This window comes from Girardinichthys multiradiatus, chromosome 2 (assembly GCF_021462225.1).
Source record: "Girardinichthys multiradiatus isolate DD_20200921_A chromosome 2, DD_fGirMul_XY1, whole genome shotgun sequence".
NCBI classification, from domain to species: Eukaryota; Metazoa; Chordata; class Actinopteri; order Cyprinodontiformes; family Goodeidae; genus Girardinichthys; species Girardinichthys multiradiatus.
This window is the reverse complement of record NC_061795.1, coordinates 9,185,781-9,205,595: the sequence shown is the minus strand read 5'-3', so window position 1 is coordinate 9,205,595 and position 19,815 is coordinate 9,185,781. Positions and strand designations below refer to the sequence as shown.

Below are 19,815 nucleotides of genomic sequence, written 5' to 3'. Positions count from 1 at the left end.
GGCAAAGGCAGAGTATTGTCAATTTGACAAAACGTTTGTTAAGTCACATAAATTTATCTTTGTCCTAACCTATTACTCATTTAATCAATTTGTCTTCTAAATCCAGTGACTATCCGAAAAGTGCCAAAGTCTCAGCTGTTTTAACCGTCTTGGACCCACTGCCTACAGACCTATAAGCACATTACTAATAACCACAAAGGTTGCTGAATGGTGTCACCTAGGACTACACCTTAAGCAGTTTGGTTTTTGACTTTACTAACATGGCAAATGAAATTGAGGTTTGATTAAGGAGTAGATGTTACTGGATTGCTAAATCCAAAGCATTGCATCCATCTATAGATCAATAGAAGACACTGCCTAATGATGTGAAGAGCTGTACCTCCGTCAGTTCCTTCAGATCTAATCTAAAGAGTCTGTTAAGGACCACTTAGTGTTGCAGTTACTAATTATTTTGTTATTACAGAAATATGTGTGTGTGCTGTCTTGTTCTTTATGGAGAGCCGTTTTATTCAAAATTAAATAAATAAATACTGCTATTGATAAATTATTAATAAATATTCCATGAAATAAATAAATATCCCCATGAAATAAAACAAAATAATTATTTTAAAAGAAATTGTCATCTTATTTTATTTAATTCATTTCAAGATTTATTTAATTTACTTAAAGATTTATTTAAATTACTTAAATATTTATTTATTTATTTAATAATGCAGTTTTATTTTGTGACACTTATTTTGTAAAGCTACTTTACATATTTCAGTGACTTTTACTTTTTAACACCGTTTTTCATTTTAAGCTCTTTGTATTTCATGTTCTTATACTAAAATGAGGGGTGGAGTTTTATTTGTGGGGCGGCGCTGGGACAGCAGGACCGAGCTCAATTCGTGGCAGTGGCCGGCAGAAGCATGCCGCTGCCTGCCAGAAGACAGCATGCCGGAGAGAGCCAGGGTAGGGGCAAGAATGGTCAAATATTAGCATAAACACACTTGTAAACCTTGTGGAAAGCCTTCCTAGAGGATTTTAAACTGTTGTAGCTGCAAAGGGTGACATTAAACGTGGATTACCAGTGGGATGTTTTGTGGAAGCAAATGAACAAATAAAATATATTGCATGTTAGCCGAAAACCTTTTTTTTACATTTTGTGAGCTCACACCTTGTACACAGAGCAATGATGAAAGAAAAGAGCATGTTTAGTTAAGGGCTTCATAAGTAATTAGTGCAGGAAAGGTCATTTCTGCTAAATCCAAGAGTCTTTTATGATAATTGTTGCACCAGCAGACCAGAGACAAGTGGCAGCATTGCATAATTTATTTTTACTGCTGTGTAGCTTACCTAAAACACCTATAGGGCTTTAAATTGTGGCCCTTATCAGATCAGAACTGGTCCCCATAGAGCAAACAATAATGATGGTTCCTCTCTGGCCAGGGCAAAATATGGGTTGATGGGTTTCTTTCTTCAGTAATACCTAAACTAATGATTCTGTGTGTATATATTAGTGGAAAAAGTTCAAATATTAGATGAATTTATGATTGTTTTATTTTTTAAGGATAAAAAGAAGCAGATAGTAATGCACAATGTTACATTAATCCATGTGTTGTAATATTGTAATGATAGTATGACATGCTTGGGATTAATGATCTCATGTTGCCTTCTTTATTTATTTTGAAAACTACTTGATATTGTTTTGTTTGGATTGATGATGGCTTCCTTTCTTTTCCTAGAACTTCGTCAAGCCATTTTGGCGTGTTCAAGCTGTTCTAGGCCATGTTGGAGCACATTTTAGCAAAATGTCTCATATAAAGCTATAACGTCTTTCTCCGTGTATATGCGTGTTTATCTTCACCTGCAGAATCAATTTAAACAAGGAACTGACATAAAAGTTGTTACATATTGTTCTCCCCGTTACTCTGGTAGAAACCTGCACTGTGCTGATTTTACACTCACCGGCAACACCTGTCCAACTGCTTATTAACGCAAATTTCTAATCAGCAGCATCAACAGTAACTCAAATAACCACTCGTTACAACCAAGGCATGCAGAAGACCATCTCTGAACGCACAACACGTCAAACCTTGAGGTGGATGGGCTACAGCAACAGAAGACCACATTAAATATTTTCTTTACTCTAAACATACAGATCAGAATACATCACTTCATGCTGGAAGTTTTCATCCTATCCACCTCAAAACAGTTTAGATGTAAGTCAACTTATTAGACTTAAATAAATTAGTGAAATTTCAGAACAATACAAAAGAAGAGATTTTACAAAAATTTGATAAGTTACAAACGGGAATGACTAAAATCTGCAAAAAATCAGATTAACTTACGAAGCAGGACTTTCTATTAAGAAACTAAGAAACTTCCAAAACGTAAATGAAATCGTGTTTTTTGAACAACCCTTACACGAAAAAAAAGGTAACATTATATAAATAATTTTTAAACATTGGCACATTATTCAAAGTCTCCCAAATTTACAAGAGATTTTTGAAGACCCACCAATAATAACTTACATCAGAGGTTGAAACTTGGGGGCAGGGGGGAGGAGTTATGGTTGTTAGAGCTTTTCAGGACCTAATACTCCAGAAACAACCCTGATAACTCTTAACCTACAACATAATTCCAAATGTAGGTCTCACATAAATTGCCAATACACCAAAAATGTGAAATCATATAAACATCCTATTAGTGGCAAGTCATCAATTTAAAAGGCGTTATCACCTGAAAAACTGAAAATGATGAGCAGTAAAATCTAAATTGCAGAAACATACCGTCTTCTGAAGAAACGAAGCCAAAGAGGTGGAAATATTTTGGAAAGTTTTGTACTATGATTTTAATATTTTCTATAGTTCTTGTAATTGCTATGTGTAATTTAGGTTTGTCTGCATTTGCTGTAAACTTTTAAGAGTTAACTACTTTCTTATGTTTGTGGGTATTCCCCTTTAATTTTAAAGTGGTTCAGCCTATACAGGCTCCAGTTCGAAGAGCCAGCAAGTCTCATGTCCCTTAATACTGACTGGTCAGCCTGTTGATCTGTGATTGCATGATTGGTTCATTTCTCTATAGAGCAATTACCTCTACAACACTTGATGAAGGCCACAATCCAACACATGAATAATTTTCCAAATTTTTAACAAAGTCTGAAAAGTGTGAAATGAAATTATTCCACAAAGACAAAAAACCTCCTGGGTCCGAATTATGTACCCCCTGAAGCTTTTAGTCATTTGTTTCTTTTTTGCTGGATAACACAGGTTGTAGTTTTCATTAGGTCCCTGTCATGTTCCCTGAGGAAGATCTGCCTGGTCTTCTTTGGCAAATATCTCAAGCTTCTTTAGATTTGAAGGTTTTCTTGCATTAACTTTCATCTTTCGTTTATTCCACAAATATTGAATGTCATTCAGGTCAGGGCTTTGAGCACTTCAGTGAGTAAGGTCTAATTTGGTCTTTTGGAGGTAATTCTTTAACAGCAGCTGTGTACGTTTTGGGTCATTGTCATGTTGGAAAACAAAGTAACAACCCAGACCTGGCTTTGCTGTTTTCTTTTGAAATTCTTTCTTCATGATTTCTTCCAAATGAATGAGATGAATTGAAGCCACATACGATCAAATGATCAAATTACATGCATTAATTTTCAAAGAATCTTTCTCCAGGCGTTCTAGAGCATTAGTCTGTCTGTGAGAGGATTAGATGAAGCGGGAAAACTTTAAGGAAACAGTGAAACTCAGATAACTTTGTCATAGCAACCCATGTTGTGAGATATTTTTAGATAATTAACAACCAAAAAAAGAAACAAATGTAGCATCTTTTTCTTGTGTCAACCATGAAGGGAATCATATGCTGTTCTTTTCAAACGTGAGCCTGTTATTGAAACCGTTTCTCAGTCACACAAGGAGGCCTTTCCTGAGTTGTCTAAATTGTATGTAACAGCCCAGGTAATTGGTGTATGTTAATCATCATGTGAAAGCTCCTTCTCCACATTGTCATGGGTCCTAACCCCATACCGTTGCACCATGTTACACATGAGATAAAGGAAAATGGTGATCTTGGCCCATGAGAAGTCATTTACAAATATCCTGGATACGCATGAAATTGTAAGAGTTTTTGCACAAGGAATCAGGAGACTGTTGTTGTAGACTGAGATGGGGAGAAAGGAGATTAGAGGGAGGTGAAAGGTCAGTGGAGTAGCAAGAAAGAAGGAGATTTTAGAGCAGTTAAGTTTAAAAAAATAAGTTCTACTTGACATATACTGTTTGTTAATTCTGCGTGAGAAAATCGTTGGTGACTTTTATATATATATATATATATATATATATATATATACTTTTTTTTAAGGTTATTTTTATTAGGTTCATAATTTAATTGAGGTGCATATCTGCCTAATGGCAGATGTTATGTTGTTGCTTGCTCAAACTTAGATGAAGAATATTTTTTTGTTATCATTTATTAGTATTGGTAATAATTATTATTATTTTCTGTCTCCACTCTGAGGGATTGCCACCTTATTGAGGTCAGGGGGTTTGCGTGCCTCAGTGACCCTAAGAGCTATACCAGCAGGAGGTTAGGCTTCAGGTGGGACACCCAAGCAGGACAGGTCTTATGGTAGAGGCCTGACAAAGCACAATCCATTTCTTTGGGGTTGGACAAAGCTTACCCCAATCCCATGAAGAAAACCCTAATCAACAGCAACAATAAAAATGCTGGAGCATAATGTGTACAAATTATGATGCCCCCTTCACATTTCTGCCTGCCCCCTCAAATATGTTTGTCTTGAACCAGCCCAGCTTCCATCTGGCTTGGCAGTGTCCCTTCAGCAGAAGTGTTTTCATTGGTCTGCAAGCCAAAAGTCCATTCCTTTGCAGAGCACTTGTGACTGTCTTTGACACTTTAGTTCCTAACTTGGCTGAAACATTTTTGGTTACTTGGCTTTTTGTTCTGGTGTCTTTCTCTTAGATTCACTTAGCTTTCCTCCCAGGTCTTATTGTGCTGTGTGGCTCCCTTTGGATTTCCTGATGATACTTCTCACTCAAGTTCTCAATACTTGGAGAAAACTGTGCTGACTTGTTTTGTCCCTCTTCTGCTTTGTGTGCATTTCTTTTTCAAAGTCTAAACTGATTTGTTTAGGTTTTGGCTTGATGCTTCTCAGTTGACAACTCAAACCCTTACTGAAAGGCAACTAATTTTGTCTTCAACTATCAATACAGTCTGGCTCTGTGGGTCTGTGGCAGCATCATTCTGGGGAGATGCTGTTCTTCAGCAGGGACAAGGGAGCTGGTCAGAGCTTATGGAAAGATATATGGAGCTAAATAAAGGAAAATCCTGGAAGAAAACTCATAAGAGGCTGCAGAAGGTTTGAGACTAAGGTGGAGATTCATGGTCCAACAGGAAGAAGACCCTAAACATCCAGCCAGAGCTACAATGGAATGGTTTAGATCAAAGCATATTAATATGTTAGAATGGCCCAGATAATAGTCCAGACCTAAATTAAATAGAAAATTTGTGATAAACCTTCAAAAGTGATTTTCACAGATGATTTTTATCTAATCTGACTGTGCTTAAGCTATGTTGCAGAGATGAATGAGAAATAACATCATTGTGTAGATAAGCAAAGCTGGCAGAGGGATACCACGAAAATATCTGTAACTGCTGCAAATGTGAACTTCCTAAGTACTGATTCAGGGAGGCTGAATGCAAATGTGTTCCACACTTTTCAGAGTTTTGTTTGTGTTGAAATGTCTCATTGAATTCCATGAAATACTTTGAAGTTTCTGGTTGTATTGGAACAAAATAGGAGAAAAGGGTGTGCATACTTTTGCAATGGGCTGTATGTTTTTATTTTTTCTTTCTGTTGCAAAGTCAAATATTCTTATAAAGGTAATTAATGGATTTAAACTTCTGTCTTGCAACATCCTCTTCCAGGTCTGAAGCATATATTCTTCTTTTAATTATCTCTTGTCAGACTGGTCATACACAACTACTGTATAATGGTGATTAGACAAAACAGTTATTAATATCTGGCACTGTTACCATTAAAGACACCTTTAATGTGTCAAACTGTTATTTTTCTTTTTGAGTCTGCATTTACAGAAAAACATAGGGTGAACTGTTGTTTACTGTTACTGTTTTTCTTTCACCACATGCTTTGATACCACAAGTTATACATCTATTTAAAGGCCTCACAAAGGTGGATTTGCAAATTAAATTGTACTTCCAAGCATATGGTGTGTCTTTCTGTACTGACTAGCTTTCCTGTTTTGTTTTGTTTCTCAGTTTTGTTTAATGTACACATTATGGGGAAAGGCTGCCTATATTTCAATTTTAAAATTGTTTTCCTTAAAAATCGCATCAGCTTTGCAAAGACTACCATAGTTTTTGACTCACCTGAAACCTGGTGTAAATGTCCACTGCAGCTCTTCTGAACGCTCAGTTATAGTGGCGCTTCAGGGTGTTGCACAGGGCTCCGCTGAGGGTGTGCGAGCCTGAACAAGCTCTGTAGAGGTTTATGCTTCTTACTGACGTTGCTGCAGTATTCTTCGAAAACACGGGGTAGTAGGCTAGATAACCAGTAATCAATGTGATTCTGTTTCTTGCAAAGTTTCAGATTCATAAGGGTAAAACAATGAAGTAGAAAGCACTTTTTGAACTCTTTATAAAGGATCTGAAATTGGACCTAGATACAATTTCGGACTTCTAACAAGAAAATCTATAAAAACTTTAAAAACTGTTGATATTTACAATCTAACTTTTTGTCTCTCTGATTTCTCCTACCTTTTTTTTTGTTTATTGTTTTTCTGTTATGTTTTTCTCTGTCATGAAGAAGTGATTTATACATGCATGAAATATTTTAACCTTCAACTTTGCTCACTCTGAATGGAGAGCGATGTGGACGGTCTGCGCCAAGTTACAAAAATTCCAAGGTGCACGACCCTCGGGCAGGGGCGGGTACGGCGCAATTGCCTCACTGTTGGTGTGCACACCCTCGTGCCCAGTTCAATGCGTCAAGTATGAAACTAGCTGAGCTAATTGTGATTTTCTGTAGAGCTATTACCAGGACCATGGAGCTCACTGTAATGAAAGATGTGTGCCTTTCTCTCACACGCACCTCTACCTGATGTGTTTTGACATATCCTTAAGTCTATTTGCCTAGAGAATCATAAACCAAGACACAGCAGATTATACGTGAAAAAAATGGACAAAACAAAAATGTGTGGTAGCGCAATGATTGTTGTCTTTGTGTATACAAATGCAACTTTGCCTAATGCTGTGATTTCTATAATTAAAAGTATTCAAAAAGCTTGGCAGGGTAAGGAGTGGAAAGGCTACATGTCTAAAGTGCACAAAACGCTATAATGTAACATGAAACTAGAGTGTGTGGTGTTGGTATTTAAAAACTACAATAGTTTGAAGTATGTGAGTAAAATAAGGAAAAAGCTATGAATCACAGCTTGATTTTACTGTCTATTTTTTATATTTTTACATAGAGAAATCCTCTGATTTGAGAGTTAACTTTGTAAAGCAGTAAAAACGATTTAAGCTGATTTTTCCTTTTTTACAGACAAGCACTGAAGACAATATAAACTATGCTCCCATCATAGATGGAATCAACAGCGTGAGCAGATATGGTACAACACTGTCTTTTATTTTCTCACCTTGTTCTTTGCCTTTCACTTCGTTTCCTTTATTTTCATCATTTTTCTCATTTGCTGTCTAGGAAAGAGTGCAGAGGTGTCACCATTTACCCTGCAAGGTCTCCTGCCAAACTCCACAGAGAAATACTTTATCTACAATGGGTCCCTGACCACACCGCCCTGCAGCGAGACTGTCGAATGGATCGTATTTAAGAACAAGGTGGCCATATCTGAGGAGCAGGTGAGAACTGTGGTGTAGGTAGTAGCAACACTAGTAACCTTTTACCATGAACAAGTTCAAATAACGTACAATCACTGACAAAGTAAGTTAACTTTGCAGAGGGAATTTCATTTGGTACACATGTAGTAGAACAGTCAGTGTGTAAATAATCCAATTCTATTCACCTTGTGCATGCTAGAGCATTCAGCTTCTTGTCACAGTAAAAACAAGCCTGTCACAGACAGAGGTGTCCACTCATGTCAAAAACTCCATTTGATATTCAGTTTATTGTTAAGAAAAGTTTACACATTGATATGGAGTTTTGACGAAAATTCAGAATGAAAGACTGACCTTCGCCGCCTCCACCTTCCAATGACTCTTCTGTGCGTCTCCCGGCCTTCCAATCAGCATCCTATCCGTCTGATTCTCCATCCAATCACCTTCCGACGCCTTGCTTTTAAAGGAGCTTCTACCATGTTCATCTTCGCTTGTCAGCTGAGCTCATCCCTCCTCCACCCCACCAGCACCATCTTCCTTCACATCTACTCCTGGCTTCCTCTATCCCTGGCTGCCAATCCACCACCAGTGTTGGATCAGGGGGAAGACATATTTAAATCTAAGCCTTACAAATGATCATCTTAGCTCATGTCATTCTCAGCATTCATGTCTTCCTCCCAGGTCCGAGCGCCAAAGAAATAACCATGTAATTTATCATCATTAAAACTTTTCTAATTGTCATCCCTCTCTTTGTGAGTCTTTTCCGATTGAAATCACATCTAATGTTTTTATCTAAAAAAAAGGGATTTAATTACACATACAGCAAAACCTTCCCTTGTTTTTCTGATTTAACAAAAGGGGAAAAAGTAAGGACACCCTACTCCATAATAGTTAGTGTTAGCCCTTTTGGATATAATACCATCAGGAAGGTGCTTCTTGTAACCATCTACCAGTCCCTGACATCTGTCTGAGGAAAGTTTGACCCACTCTTCACTTTCAGCAATGAGATGTTTGAAGGTGTTTTTGTACATAAATCCTGTTCAGGTTACCCCACAGTGTCTCTATTAGATTAGTCTGGCCTTCAGATTTTTCATAGGGAGCAAAGATTCCCTCCTTGTACACCATCCATGAACGTAAAACTTGTGCAGCCTCTTTCTGATTGTACATATCAACGGTAGCAAGAGCCTGCTGTAATTTTCATGAAGAAAATGTAGGATGGATGAATGGATGGATGGATGGATGGATGGATGGATGGATAGATGGACTGCCATTCATGTGCAAGTGTGTGCGTGTCTGTGTGTGTATGTGCATTAATTTCACCTCTCTTCAAGTGCAAGAGTGCACTTGGGTAGTGCACAGAGTTGGGACACTGCAGCTTTTTTGTTGGTGCAAGGTAAAAAAGGTTTGGAACTACAATTACAGTCATGTTCCTTAAATAGCCTTTTAGATGTAAGTACACAGAGTTGAAAGGGGGTATTATCATACCGCAATACAAGAAATGCATCAGTAATGGGTGAGGCAGAGAAAGAACTGTCAACACATAAGTTGTGTTTGTGTGTGAGAGGCTGGCTTCAGAGTGTGCGTGACAGACTCCTGTCATACAAGATGCTTTTAGGATATTTAAGCTATGCTGAACTTAATGTACTTTATGCCCTTTGTACTCCGGCTTCTTTAAGGTTTCTTTGAAGCTATACGACATGTTCTTACTGGTTCACATTCCAGCCATGTTTAGTCTGTCAGAACTTAATGATTTTCAGTGTAGCCTTGCCCTGCTGCAGTGTTGATCATGAGGTTATGAATGTGGTGTGTTCCATGACTGATGGATCAGTGACTCACCTAGTGCAGGTACAGACAGACTCATGGTTAAAAGATATGTATGTCCCCCCAATGCCTGCTAGCTTTGAATGTTGGAAGAGAAAGAACTGCCTTGTCCAACTGTTGCTACCATTTAGTATATTTATTTGAATTGGTATTATCTGGGAGAAAAAAAACACTCTCTTATTTCTTATATCAGGATATACAGGGGTTGGACAATGAAACTGAAACACCTGTCATTTTAGTGCGGGAGGTTTTATGGCTAAATTGGACCAGTCTGGTAGCCAGTCTTCATTAATTGCACATTGCACCAGTAAGAGCAGAGTGTGAAGGTTTAATTAGCAGGGTAAGAGCACAGTTTTGCTCAAAATATTGAAATACACACAACATTATGGGTGACATACCAGAGTTCAAAAGAGGACAAATTGTTGGTGCACGTCTTGCTGGCGCATCTGTGACCAAGACAGCAAGTCTTTGTGATGTATCAAGAGCCACGGTATCCAGGGTAATGTCAGCATACCACCAAGAAGGACGAACCACATCCAACAGGATTAACTGTGGACGCAATAGGAAGATGTCTGAAAGGGATGTTCGGGTGCTAACCCGGATTGTATCCAAAAAACATAAAACCACGGCTGCCCAAATCACGGCAGAATTAAATATGCACCTCAACTCTCCTTTTTCCACCAGAACTGTCCGTCGGGAGCTCCACAGGGCCAATATACACCGCCGGGCTGCTATAGCCAAACCTTCGGTCACTCGTGCCAATGCCAAACGTCGGTTTCAATGGTGCAAGGAGCGCAAATCTTGGGCTGTGGACAATGTGAAACACGTATTGTTCTCTGATGAGTCCACCTTTACTGTTTTCCCCACATCCGGGAGAGTTACGGTGTGGAGAAGCCCCAAAGAAGCGTAGCACCCAAACTGTTGCATGCCCAGAGTGAAGCATGGGGGTGGATCAGTGATGGTTTGGGCTGCCATATCATGGCATTCCCTTGGCCCAATGCTTGTGCTAGATGGGCGCATCACTGCCAAGGACTACCGAACCATTCTTGAGGACCATGTGCATCCAATGGTTCAAACATTGTATCCTGAAGGCGGTGCCGTGTATCAGGATGACAATGCACCAATACACACAGCAAGACTGGTGAAAGATTGGTTTGATGAACATGAAAGTGAAGTTGAACATCTCCCATGGCCTGCACAGTCACCAGATGTAAATATTATTGAGCCACTTTGGGTGTTTTGTAGGAGCGAGTCAGAAAACGTTTTCCTCCACCAGTATCATGTATTGACCTGGCCACTATCCTGCAAGAAGAATGGCTTAAAATCCCTCTGACCACTGTGCAGGACTTGTATATGTCATTCCCAAGACGAATTGACGCTGTATTGGCCGCAAAAGGAGGCCCTACACCATACTAATAAATTATTGTGGTCTAAAACCAGGTGTTTCAGTTTCATTGTCCAACCCCTGTAGCAGATAAATAGTAACACATGCCAGATCAAACTCATATTTGAATGGCATGTACAAGCACCTTTTGCATAGATAATATTACCTTTTCTAATCGTTAATAGTAATTACCTTCTATAGGTCTGGACTTTGACTGGGCCTTTATAACATGTAACAAGGCATTTGCACCATTTCACTTTGATTATGTATTATTTTAACTGATAACCCCCTAGTGTCAGTACTGTGTAAAGCCATCTTTTGTTACAATTAAAGCTGCAAGTAGCTTTGGATATGTTTCTATGCGCTTGCCACATCTTGTCAATGGCATTTGTGCCCATTCTTCAAGGCAAAACTACACCAGCTCCTCCGGGTTGGATGGTTGTCGCTTGTGAACAGTAATCTTCAAGTCTAACCTCAGATTCTCAATTGGATTGAGGTCTGGATTTTGAATAGGCAGTTTCAACACATTTACATGTTTGCATGCTTCGGGTCATTGTCCTGCTGGAAGGTGAACCTGCGTCCTTGTCTCAAATCACATGAAGACAAACAGGTTTTACTCAAGAATAACCTTGTATTTAGAACCATCCATCTTTCTTTTGACTTGGACCAGTCTCCCAGTCTCTGCGGCTTTTAGTCTCATCAGCGCTTTGAGTGTCTCGTTGCTGAAAGGCACTATATAAATAAACTTACCTTAACTTACCTTACCTGACCAGAGCAACTTCCTCCTTTTTTTTAACTTCAATTCAATTCAGTTTATTTATGTAGCTCTAATTCACAACACATGTTGTCTCAAGGCACTTCACAAAAGTCATGTACATACATTCCAATTAAACAGTGCACAGTGAACAGTGAACAGTGCAGTCAGATTCAAATTGGATAAAAAGTTTTTCTTTCCAAGGAAACCCAGCAGAGTGCATTGAGTCAGAGACTTGTAGCAGTAACTCCTCCTGGGTGAGCATGTAGAGACAGTGGACAATCACTGGCATTTACTTTGCAGCAATCCCTCATACTGAGCATGTAGCATGTGGAGAGAAAAAAGTCCCATTTAACAGGAAGAAACCTCCAGCAGAACCAGAACCAGGCTCAGTGTGAGCGGCCATCTGCCACGACCAACTGGGGGTTTGAGAGAACAGAGCAGAGACAAAAAAGAACACAGAAGCTCTGATCCAGGAGTACTTTCTATGGGAAGGAAAAGTAAATGTTAATGGATGTAGCTACTTTAGTCGTTTCATCTAGAAAGAAAGAACAGATAAATTCTGAGCCAGTTTTCAAGGTTAGAGTCTGAAAGAGAGCTCATATCATTAGTTACAGTAAAACCTCAGTCAATTGCAATGTCTAGGAGAAAGAAAGGGTTAAACACTGAAAGACAGGGCCATGTGGATCATCGGTAGAAGGTGAGCATTAAGTTGTTGCCAGCAGGAGCTTGGACGATGCCCCTCTCCAGAAAGGTGTCACAGGTAGACCAGGCCAGGTGTAGCTTCTAGGAAGAGAAAAGAGAGAGAACATAAAGTTAAAAGCTGAAATAACAGCAAATAATGCAAAATTGGAGAGTAGTGTGAGAATGTAGCGAAGAGGGTGAAAGTGGTCATTATGTCCTCCAGCAGCTTAAGCCTATAACAGCATAACACCAGAGATAGCTCAGGATAACCTAAGCCATTGTAACTATAAGCTTTATCAAAAAGGAAAGTTTTAAGCCTAGCCTTAAAAGTAGACAGGGTGTCTGCCTCACAGACTAAAACTGGGAGCTGGTTCCACAGGAGAGGAGCCTGATAACTAAAGGATCTGCCTCCCATTCTACTTCTAGAGACTAGGAACCAACAGTAAACCTGCAGTCTGAGAACGAAGTGCTCTTTTAGGAACATATGGAACAATCAGATCTCTGATGTATGATCATTACGGGCTTTATATGTGAGAAGGAGAATTTTAAATTCTATTCTGGATTTAACAGGGAACCAATGAAGGGAAGCTAAAATAGGAGAAATATGATTTCTCTTTTTAATTTTCTTTAGAACTCTTGCTGCAGCATTTTGAATCATCAGAAGGCTTATAACTGCATTTTGTGGAAATAATGATAGTAAAGAATTACAATAGTCCAGCCTTGAAGTAACAAATGCATGGACTAGTTTTTCAGCGTCACTCTTGGATAGGATATTTTTAATTTTGGAATTGTTTGGGGGTGAAAGAAGGAAATCCTAGAAACCTGTTTAATATGGGATTTAAATTACATGTCCCGGTCAAAAATAACACCAAGGTTTTTTACTTTATTACCGGTAGTCAATTTAATGCCATCCAGGTTAAGTGATTGACTAAGCAGTTTCTTTTTTAAAGACTCCGGTCCAAAGACGACAGCTTCTGTCTTGTCTGAATTTAGAAGCAGAAAATTTAAAGTGATCCAAGTTTTTATGTCTTCAAGACATGCTTGTAGTCTGTCTAACTGGTTGGGCTCATCAGGATTTATGGATAAGTAAAGCTGAGTATCATCGGCGTAACAGTGAAAATTTAACCTATGCTGCCTGATAACTTTACCTATTGGAAGCTCCACAATTAACCCTGGAGTTTAAAGATGATTTATCATTTACATGAACAACCTGGAATCTGTCAGACAAATCAGATTTAAACCAGCCTAGCGCTGTTCCCCTGATCCCTACAGCATATTCCAGCCTTTCTAAGAGAATATTGTGATCGACTGTATCAAATCCAGCACTGAGATCTAGCAGGACAAGTACAGACACAAGTCCATTATCTGAGGCCATAAGAATATCATTAGTGACTTTCAGCAGAGCTGTTTCAGTGCTATGATGAGCTCTGAAACCTGACTTAAACTCTTCAAACAGGTCATTGCTGTGTAAATGCTCACACATTTGATTAGCAACTATTTTCTCAAGAATTTTAGATAAGAATGGAAGATTGAATATAGGTCTCTAATTTTTCAAGTCATCTCAATCAAGCGAAGTTTTCTTAAGAAAAGGTTTAATTACAGCTACCTTAAAAGCTTGTGATACATATCCATTTACTAAGAATAGATTAATCATATGTAAAATGGGGCTGGTAATCACATGGGACACTTCCTTAAATAATTTGGTTGGGATTGGGTCTAACATACAAGTTGAAGGTTTAGATGAAGCTAATATTTCTGATAACTCAGGAAGCTCCACAGGATCAAAACAGTCCAAACACAGATCAAGTTCTGCAGTTATTTCCAATGTTGTCTCACTTGCTGAGGATGAAGTAATCATCTTTGGGAGTATGTCAAAGATTTCATTTTTAATAGAATCAATTTTATTTAAGAAGAATACCATAAAGTCATGACTGCTGAGAGCTAAGGGAATGGATGGCTCAACAGAGCTATGTCTCTAAGTTTAGCAATTGTACTAAAGAGAAACCTAGGCTTATTCTTGTTCTCTTCTATTAATGATGAGAAATAAACTGTTCTGGTTTGGCAAAGTGTCTTTTTATACAACAGTAGGGTAGTTTTCCAGATTCAGTAGGAAACCCTTAGGTGTGTAGAGCACCATTTTCTCTCCAATTTTCTAACATTGTGCTTTAAAGTACGCAGCTCTGAATTAAACCAGGGAGCCAGCCTCCTATGAATAATTGCCTTGTTTTTGTTGTTCTGTACCGTCCACCAGGCCCTTACTCTCAATTTTTAGATCAGTTTTCAGACATTTTATCTAATTTAGTGTTAAATACAGATAAGGTTATTATAGTGGGGGATTTTAACATTCATGTTCACACTGAAAGTGATAGCCTAAATATAGCCTTTAATGTTATCTTAGACTCAATTGGCTTTGCTCAACATTAACAAACCTACCCACCTTTGTCTTCATTCTCTAGACCTTGTGCTGACATATGGCATTGAGTATAAAGATACACTCTAATTAACAGTTTTTTTCTGACCACTCTTCCATAAAGTCCAGCTCTATGAAGTGTAAGGCTTATTGTGGTCCTATGGACAGATACTCCAGTCAATGCTGTGGAACTCTGCAACTCCTTCAGGGTTATCTTTGGTCTCTGTGCTGCCTCTATTCAATTCAGTTTTATTTATGTAGCACCAATTCACAACACATGTTGTCTCAAGGCACTTTGGAAGATCCATTCAATGGAATTATAAAGATTTCAAGTCAGATAATTACATTCCAATTAATCCTAACTAGCAACAGTGGGCAGTCACTTGCTTTGCAGCAATCCCTCATTCTGAGCATGGATGTAGCGACAGCGGAGAGGAAAGCTCTTTTAACAGGAAGAAACCTCCAGCAGAACCAGAACCAGACTCAGTGTGAGCGGATAATTACTACTTATGTGACTTAGAAAGGTAATTGATTGCACCAATTTTTTACCAACTTTTTAGGGTTATCATAGCAAAGAAGGTGGCCACATATAGGCATGTTAATTTTCATTTTATTCCTTTTCATATATTTTTTCTCTTATTTCACTTCACCAACTTAAACTATTTTGTGCAGATCCATCACATAAAAGAGGATTAAAAAACATTTAAATTACAGGTTGGAATGTAGCAAAATAGGTGAAAAGCCAAGGGTGATGAATACTTTTGCAAGGCACTGTATATCCATCTGCACATTACCTCCAACCAGCTTCCCACACCACAGTGCTGCCACCACCTTGTTACACAGTGCTGGCAGTGTGTTCAGGATCATTGTAATGTTGCATGACCCAGTTTGGAGTAAGTCTCGGCTGTCAGACAGGTAGTCTCACATTTGTCTCTTGCACACAGAAGAGCTCATAGTCCTCTAAATGACTCCACAGTGTCCAGGTCCTGTGCCTGCAAAACAGGACCAATTAATGAGTCCACCACCACCATCCAGCTTCTGTGAGGTGTTCATGCTGACATGGAGTTTAAATACTTTTTAACCAAATATGATACAGTGTATGATATCCAGTCTCTACTGTAAATGTAATCTGAACATTGTCCCTAAAGCAACTTTGTAATACCAGCCACACATTCTTTTTCATATTAACATAAAGAAGATGTTTAGTAACTTTTTTGACAACCAATCCAAACAAGCCATACTTTTTCAATCCTTTTTTTAACTGTACCATCATAAATCTTAACATTTATTTTTAGCGGAGGCCTGCAAATTCCTGCTGATTCTATTGTCATTTAAAAACATTTTTGGGACAATGCTCAGTTTGACCTGATGCAGCTGAACTTCCCAGTGCCATTTACTTATGGACAGAATGGCACCTGTTTTTAGCAGTATCTTATGACTATTACTGAGACAAGATTGACTCTAAATAGTTTGAAAATAGCCCAGACACTTTTTCCATACTGATAGAAACATTTGCTTCTCTCTGATCATAGTTTATGTCTTTCCGTACTTGATGTCAGCACACACCTGAGTACACCAATCCCACTTGATGGTGGTCACCTGATCAGTGCATCAATTTGATTAGGAGCATCTCGCATATCCTGTGAAAACAGTGATCCTGTGCCTTTACACATAGCTTCTACATTTTGGATTCACTTTTCTGATGCTTGAAGCCTTATAATTTAAAAGGCTTCATTTGACGGCATCAGAATTTATCACAACTGACAGACATGGCATGTTTATTATAAGCACTGTCAATTAATCATTGTTTTGATCTAATGTTGCTTTCCTCTCATTTTCAGCTAGAGATGTTCTGTGAGGTGATGACAATGCAACAGGCTGGCTATGTTATGCTGATGGACTACCTGCAGAACAACTACAGGGATCAGCAGGAGCAGTTTATGGGTCAGGTGTTCTCCTCCTACACAGGCATCGAGGAGGTCCGAACACCAGGTATGCCCAACTCCAATCTAAAAACATTTTAAACAGTTCAGGCTGCGGATATTTCAGGCAAATGAGGCAGTGGTTCAAGGCTGTATAAGATGATTTGCTGTTTGTTGACTACACATTTTAATATAAGTAACTTTTAGAAGTCCATTAACATAAAATAAATGTTAATAAGGATCACATCTGATTGCAAGTCCGCAATGCCTCACAAAAGAATTTATACCCATTAAACTTTTCACATTCAATCACTTTACAACCACAAACGTCACTGTATTATTTGTTGATGTTTTGATGTGACAGACCAAAACAAGGGATTGCATAATTTGAAGAGGAAGGAAAACAATACATGTTTTAACTAAAAAGTAAACACAGTCTGGCTGTGTGTAATTTAATGTAATTTAGTGAACAAACAGCATCATGAAGACCAAGGAACACAGCAGACAGGTCAGGAAGAAAGTTGTGAAGTTTAAAGCAGTGTTAAATCTAAAAGAGTTCAGTTAAATCCATCATCTGAACATGGAGGGAGTATGCACCAACTGCAGACCTACCAAGACATGGACATCCACTTAAACTGACAGGCCAGGCAAGGAGAGCATTAATCAAAGAATATACTCTTCTTTAGCAGGAATTGAAAAGATGTCCAAAAATGGCGGGGAGATGAGATACAGAGAAATCCTGGAAGAGCATCACTACAACATGATGCTGCCACCACCATGTTCAACTGTTGAGATAGTGTGGTCAGGAAGACGTGCAGAGTTAGTTTTCTACCACACATAGTGGGGTTCATGTAGGCCACAAATTCAGTATTGGTCTCATCTGAAGGGATCAGCTTTTCCACATGTTAGCTCTGTCCTCAACTTGGCTTGAAGGAAATTGCAAACTTGACTTTTCAAGTGTTTATTTTCTTGCCATTCCTCCACAAAGCCAGATTCAAGACATGGCTAGTCGTTGTCCTCTAAACAGCTTTTCTCCTGCCTAAGCTGGGGATCTTTGCAGCTCCTCCAGAGGGCCATCACTGACCTCGTGGCTGGTTCTCTGGTTAATGCTCTTCTTTCCTGACCGTTTAGGTGGATGACCATGTCTTGGTAGGTTGGCAGCTGTGCCATCGCCTATCCCTTCCATCATTCTATGCAAAATCCTCAACCTCCTTCTGCTCCTGATTTTATTTAATTTTTTTTTTACTTTTAACTCTGCTCCTACCTAAAATGTTTTCATTTTAATGCTTGGGATTATGTTCATTTTGTTTTATTGTAATGCTGCTTTTTAAAACAAACTACCAACACATAGCCAAAGAATGTAGAGACAAGAGTGTGGAAAAAATGCTCATGTTTATAAATTTGTGGTTGCTGTCATTTTAACCTTAAATTTGCATCACAAACTGTAATTTCTTCAGGTAGAGCTGAGACAGTTACATTACTGTGTGCTCCTGAAGTTGAAAAGAGTAGGATTATTGATGCTTCTTCTTCCTCCTCTTCTTCTTCTTCTTCGTGTCAGAGGAGTGTGAGTTTTAGAGCTGAAGAAGTGGGAGAGTGAGTGTTGGTTTTCTTTTGCTATCTTTTGGGTTTTTTTCCTACTGTTTTCACTGGGTGTCCGTTTTATGTTAGCTTAGTTAGTCTGTTTTTACAAGTGTCACCGCTAACATTACCAGCGACAAAAATTACCTTGTCGAACGTCCCTCCGTTCATCAGCAATGAGTTCCTGATAAAAGAGCTGTCTAGACATGGGAAAGTTGTGTCACACATAAAAAAGGTTTTGTCAGGGTGTAAATCACCACTACTCAAGCACGTTGTTTCCCACAGGAGACAACTATACAGGTCCTTCTCAAAAAATTAGCATATTGTGATAAAGTTCATTATTTTCTATAATGTAATGATGAAAATTTAACATTCATATATTTTAGATTCATTGCACACTAACTGAAATATTTCAGGTCTTTTATTGTCTTAATATGGATGATTTTGGCATACAGCTCATGAAAACCCAAAATTCCTATCTCACAAAATTAGCATATTTCATCCGATCAATAAAAGAAAAGTGTTTTTAATACAAAAAACGTCAACCTTCAAATAATCATGTACAATTATGCACTCAATACTTGGTCGGGAATCCTTTTGCAGAAGTGACTGCTTCAATGCGGCGTGGCATGGAGGCAATCAGCCTGTGGCACTGCTGAGGTCTTATGGAGGCCCAGGATGCTTCGATAGCGGCCTTTAGCTCATCCAGAGTGTTGGGTCTTGAGTCTCTCAACGTTCTCTTCACAATATCCCACAGATTCTCTATGGGGTTCAGATCAGGAGAGTTGGCAGGCCAATTGAGCACACTGATACCATGGTCAGTAAACCATTTACCAGTGGTTTTGGCACTGTGAGCAGGTGCCAGGTCGTGCTGAAAAATGAAATCTTCATCTCCATAAAGCTTTTCAGTACATGGAAGCATGAAGTGCTCCAAAATCTCCTGATAGCTAGCTGCATTGACCCTGCCCTTGATAAAACACAGTGGACCAACACCAGCAGCTGACACGGCACCCCAGACCATCACTGACTGTGGGTACTTGATACTGGACGTCTGGCATTTTGGCATTTCCTTCTCCCCGGTCTTCCTCCAGACTCTGGCACCTTGATTTCCGAATAACATGCAGAATTTGCTTTCATCCGAAAAAAGTACTTTGGACCACTGAGCAACAGTCCAGTGCTGCTTCTCTGTAGCCCAGGACTGGGGAATGCGGCACCTGTAGCCCATTTCCTGCACACGCCTGTGCACGGTGGCTCTGGATGTTTCTACTCCAGACTCAGTCCACTGCTTCCGCAGGTCCCCCAAGGTCTGGAATCGGCCCTTCTCCACAATCTTCCTCAGGGTCCGGTCACCTCTTCTCGTTGTGCAGCGTTTTCTGCCACACTTTTTCCTTCCCACAGACTTCCCACTGAGGTGCCTTGA

At 39.1% G+C, this 19,815-nt stretch overlaps 1 protein-coding gene and 1 long non-coding RNA gene across 10 annotated transcripts in view; one reads left to right on the top strand and one right to left on the bottom strand.

Annotated features, from left to right (window-relative positions):
- The window catches only part of LOC124882313, a 47,938-nt gene extending 41,523 nt beyond the window's left edge, over positions 1-6,415 (bottom strand). The window contains exon 1 of the long non-coding RNA XR_007041863.1: positions 6,379-6,415. This is a non-coding gene — a long non-coding RNA (uncharacterized LOC124882313). The remainder of the gene's footprint in view (positions 1-6,378) is intronic.
- ptprz1a (protein tyrosine phosphatase receptor type Z1a) overlaps positions 1-19,815 on the top strand; it is a 191,532-nt gene that overhangs the window by 65,581 nt on the left and 106,136 nt on the right. For all 9 annotated transcript variants that reach the window (XM_047388581.1, XM_047388629.1, XM_047388611.1 and 6 more), the window contains exons 6-8: positions 7,553-7,619; positions 7,709-7,866; positions 16,737-16,887. In XM_047388581.1, coding sequence (XP_047244537.1) covers positions 7,553-7,619; positions 7,709-7,866; positions 16,737-16,887 — 376 coding nt within the window. The remainder of the gene's footprint in view (positions 1-7,552; positions 7,620-7,708; positions 7,867-16,736; positions 16,888-19,815) is intronic.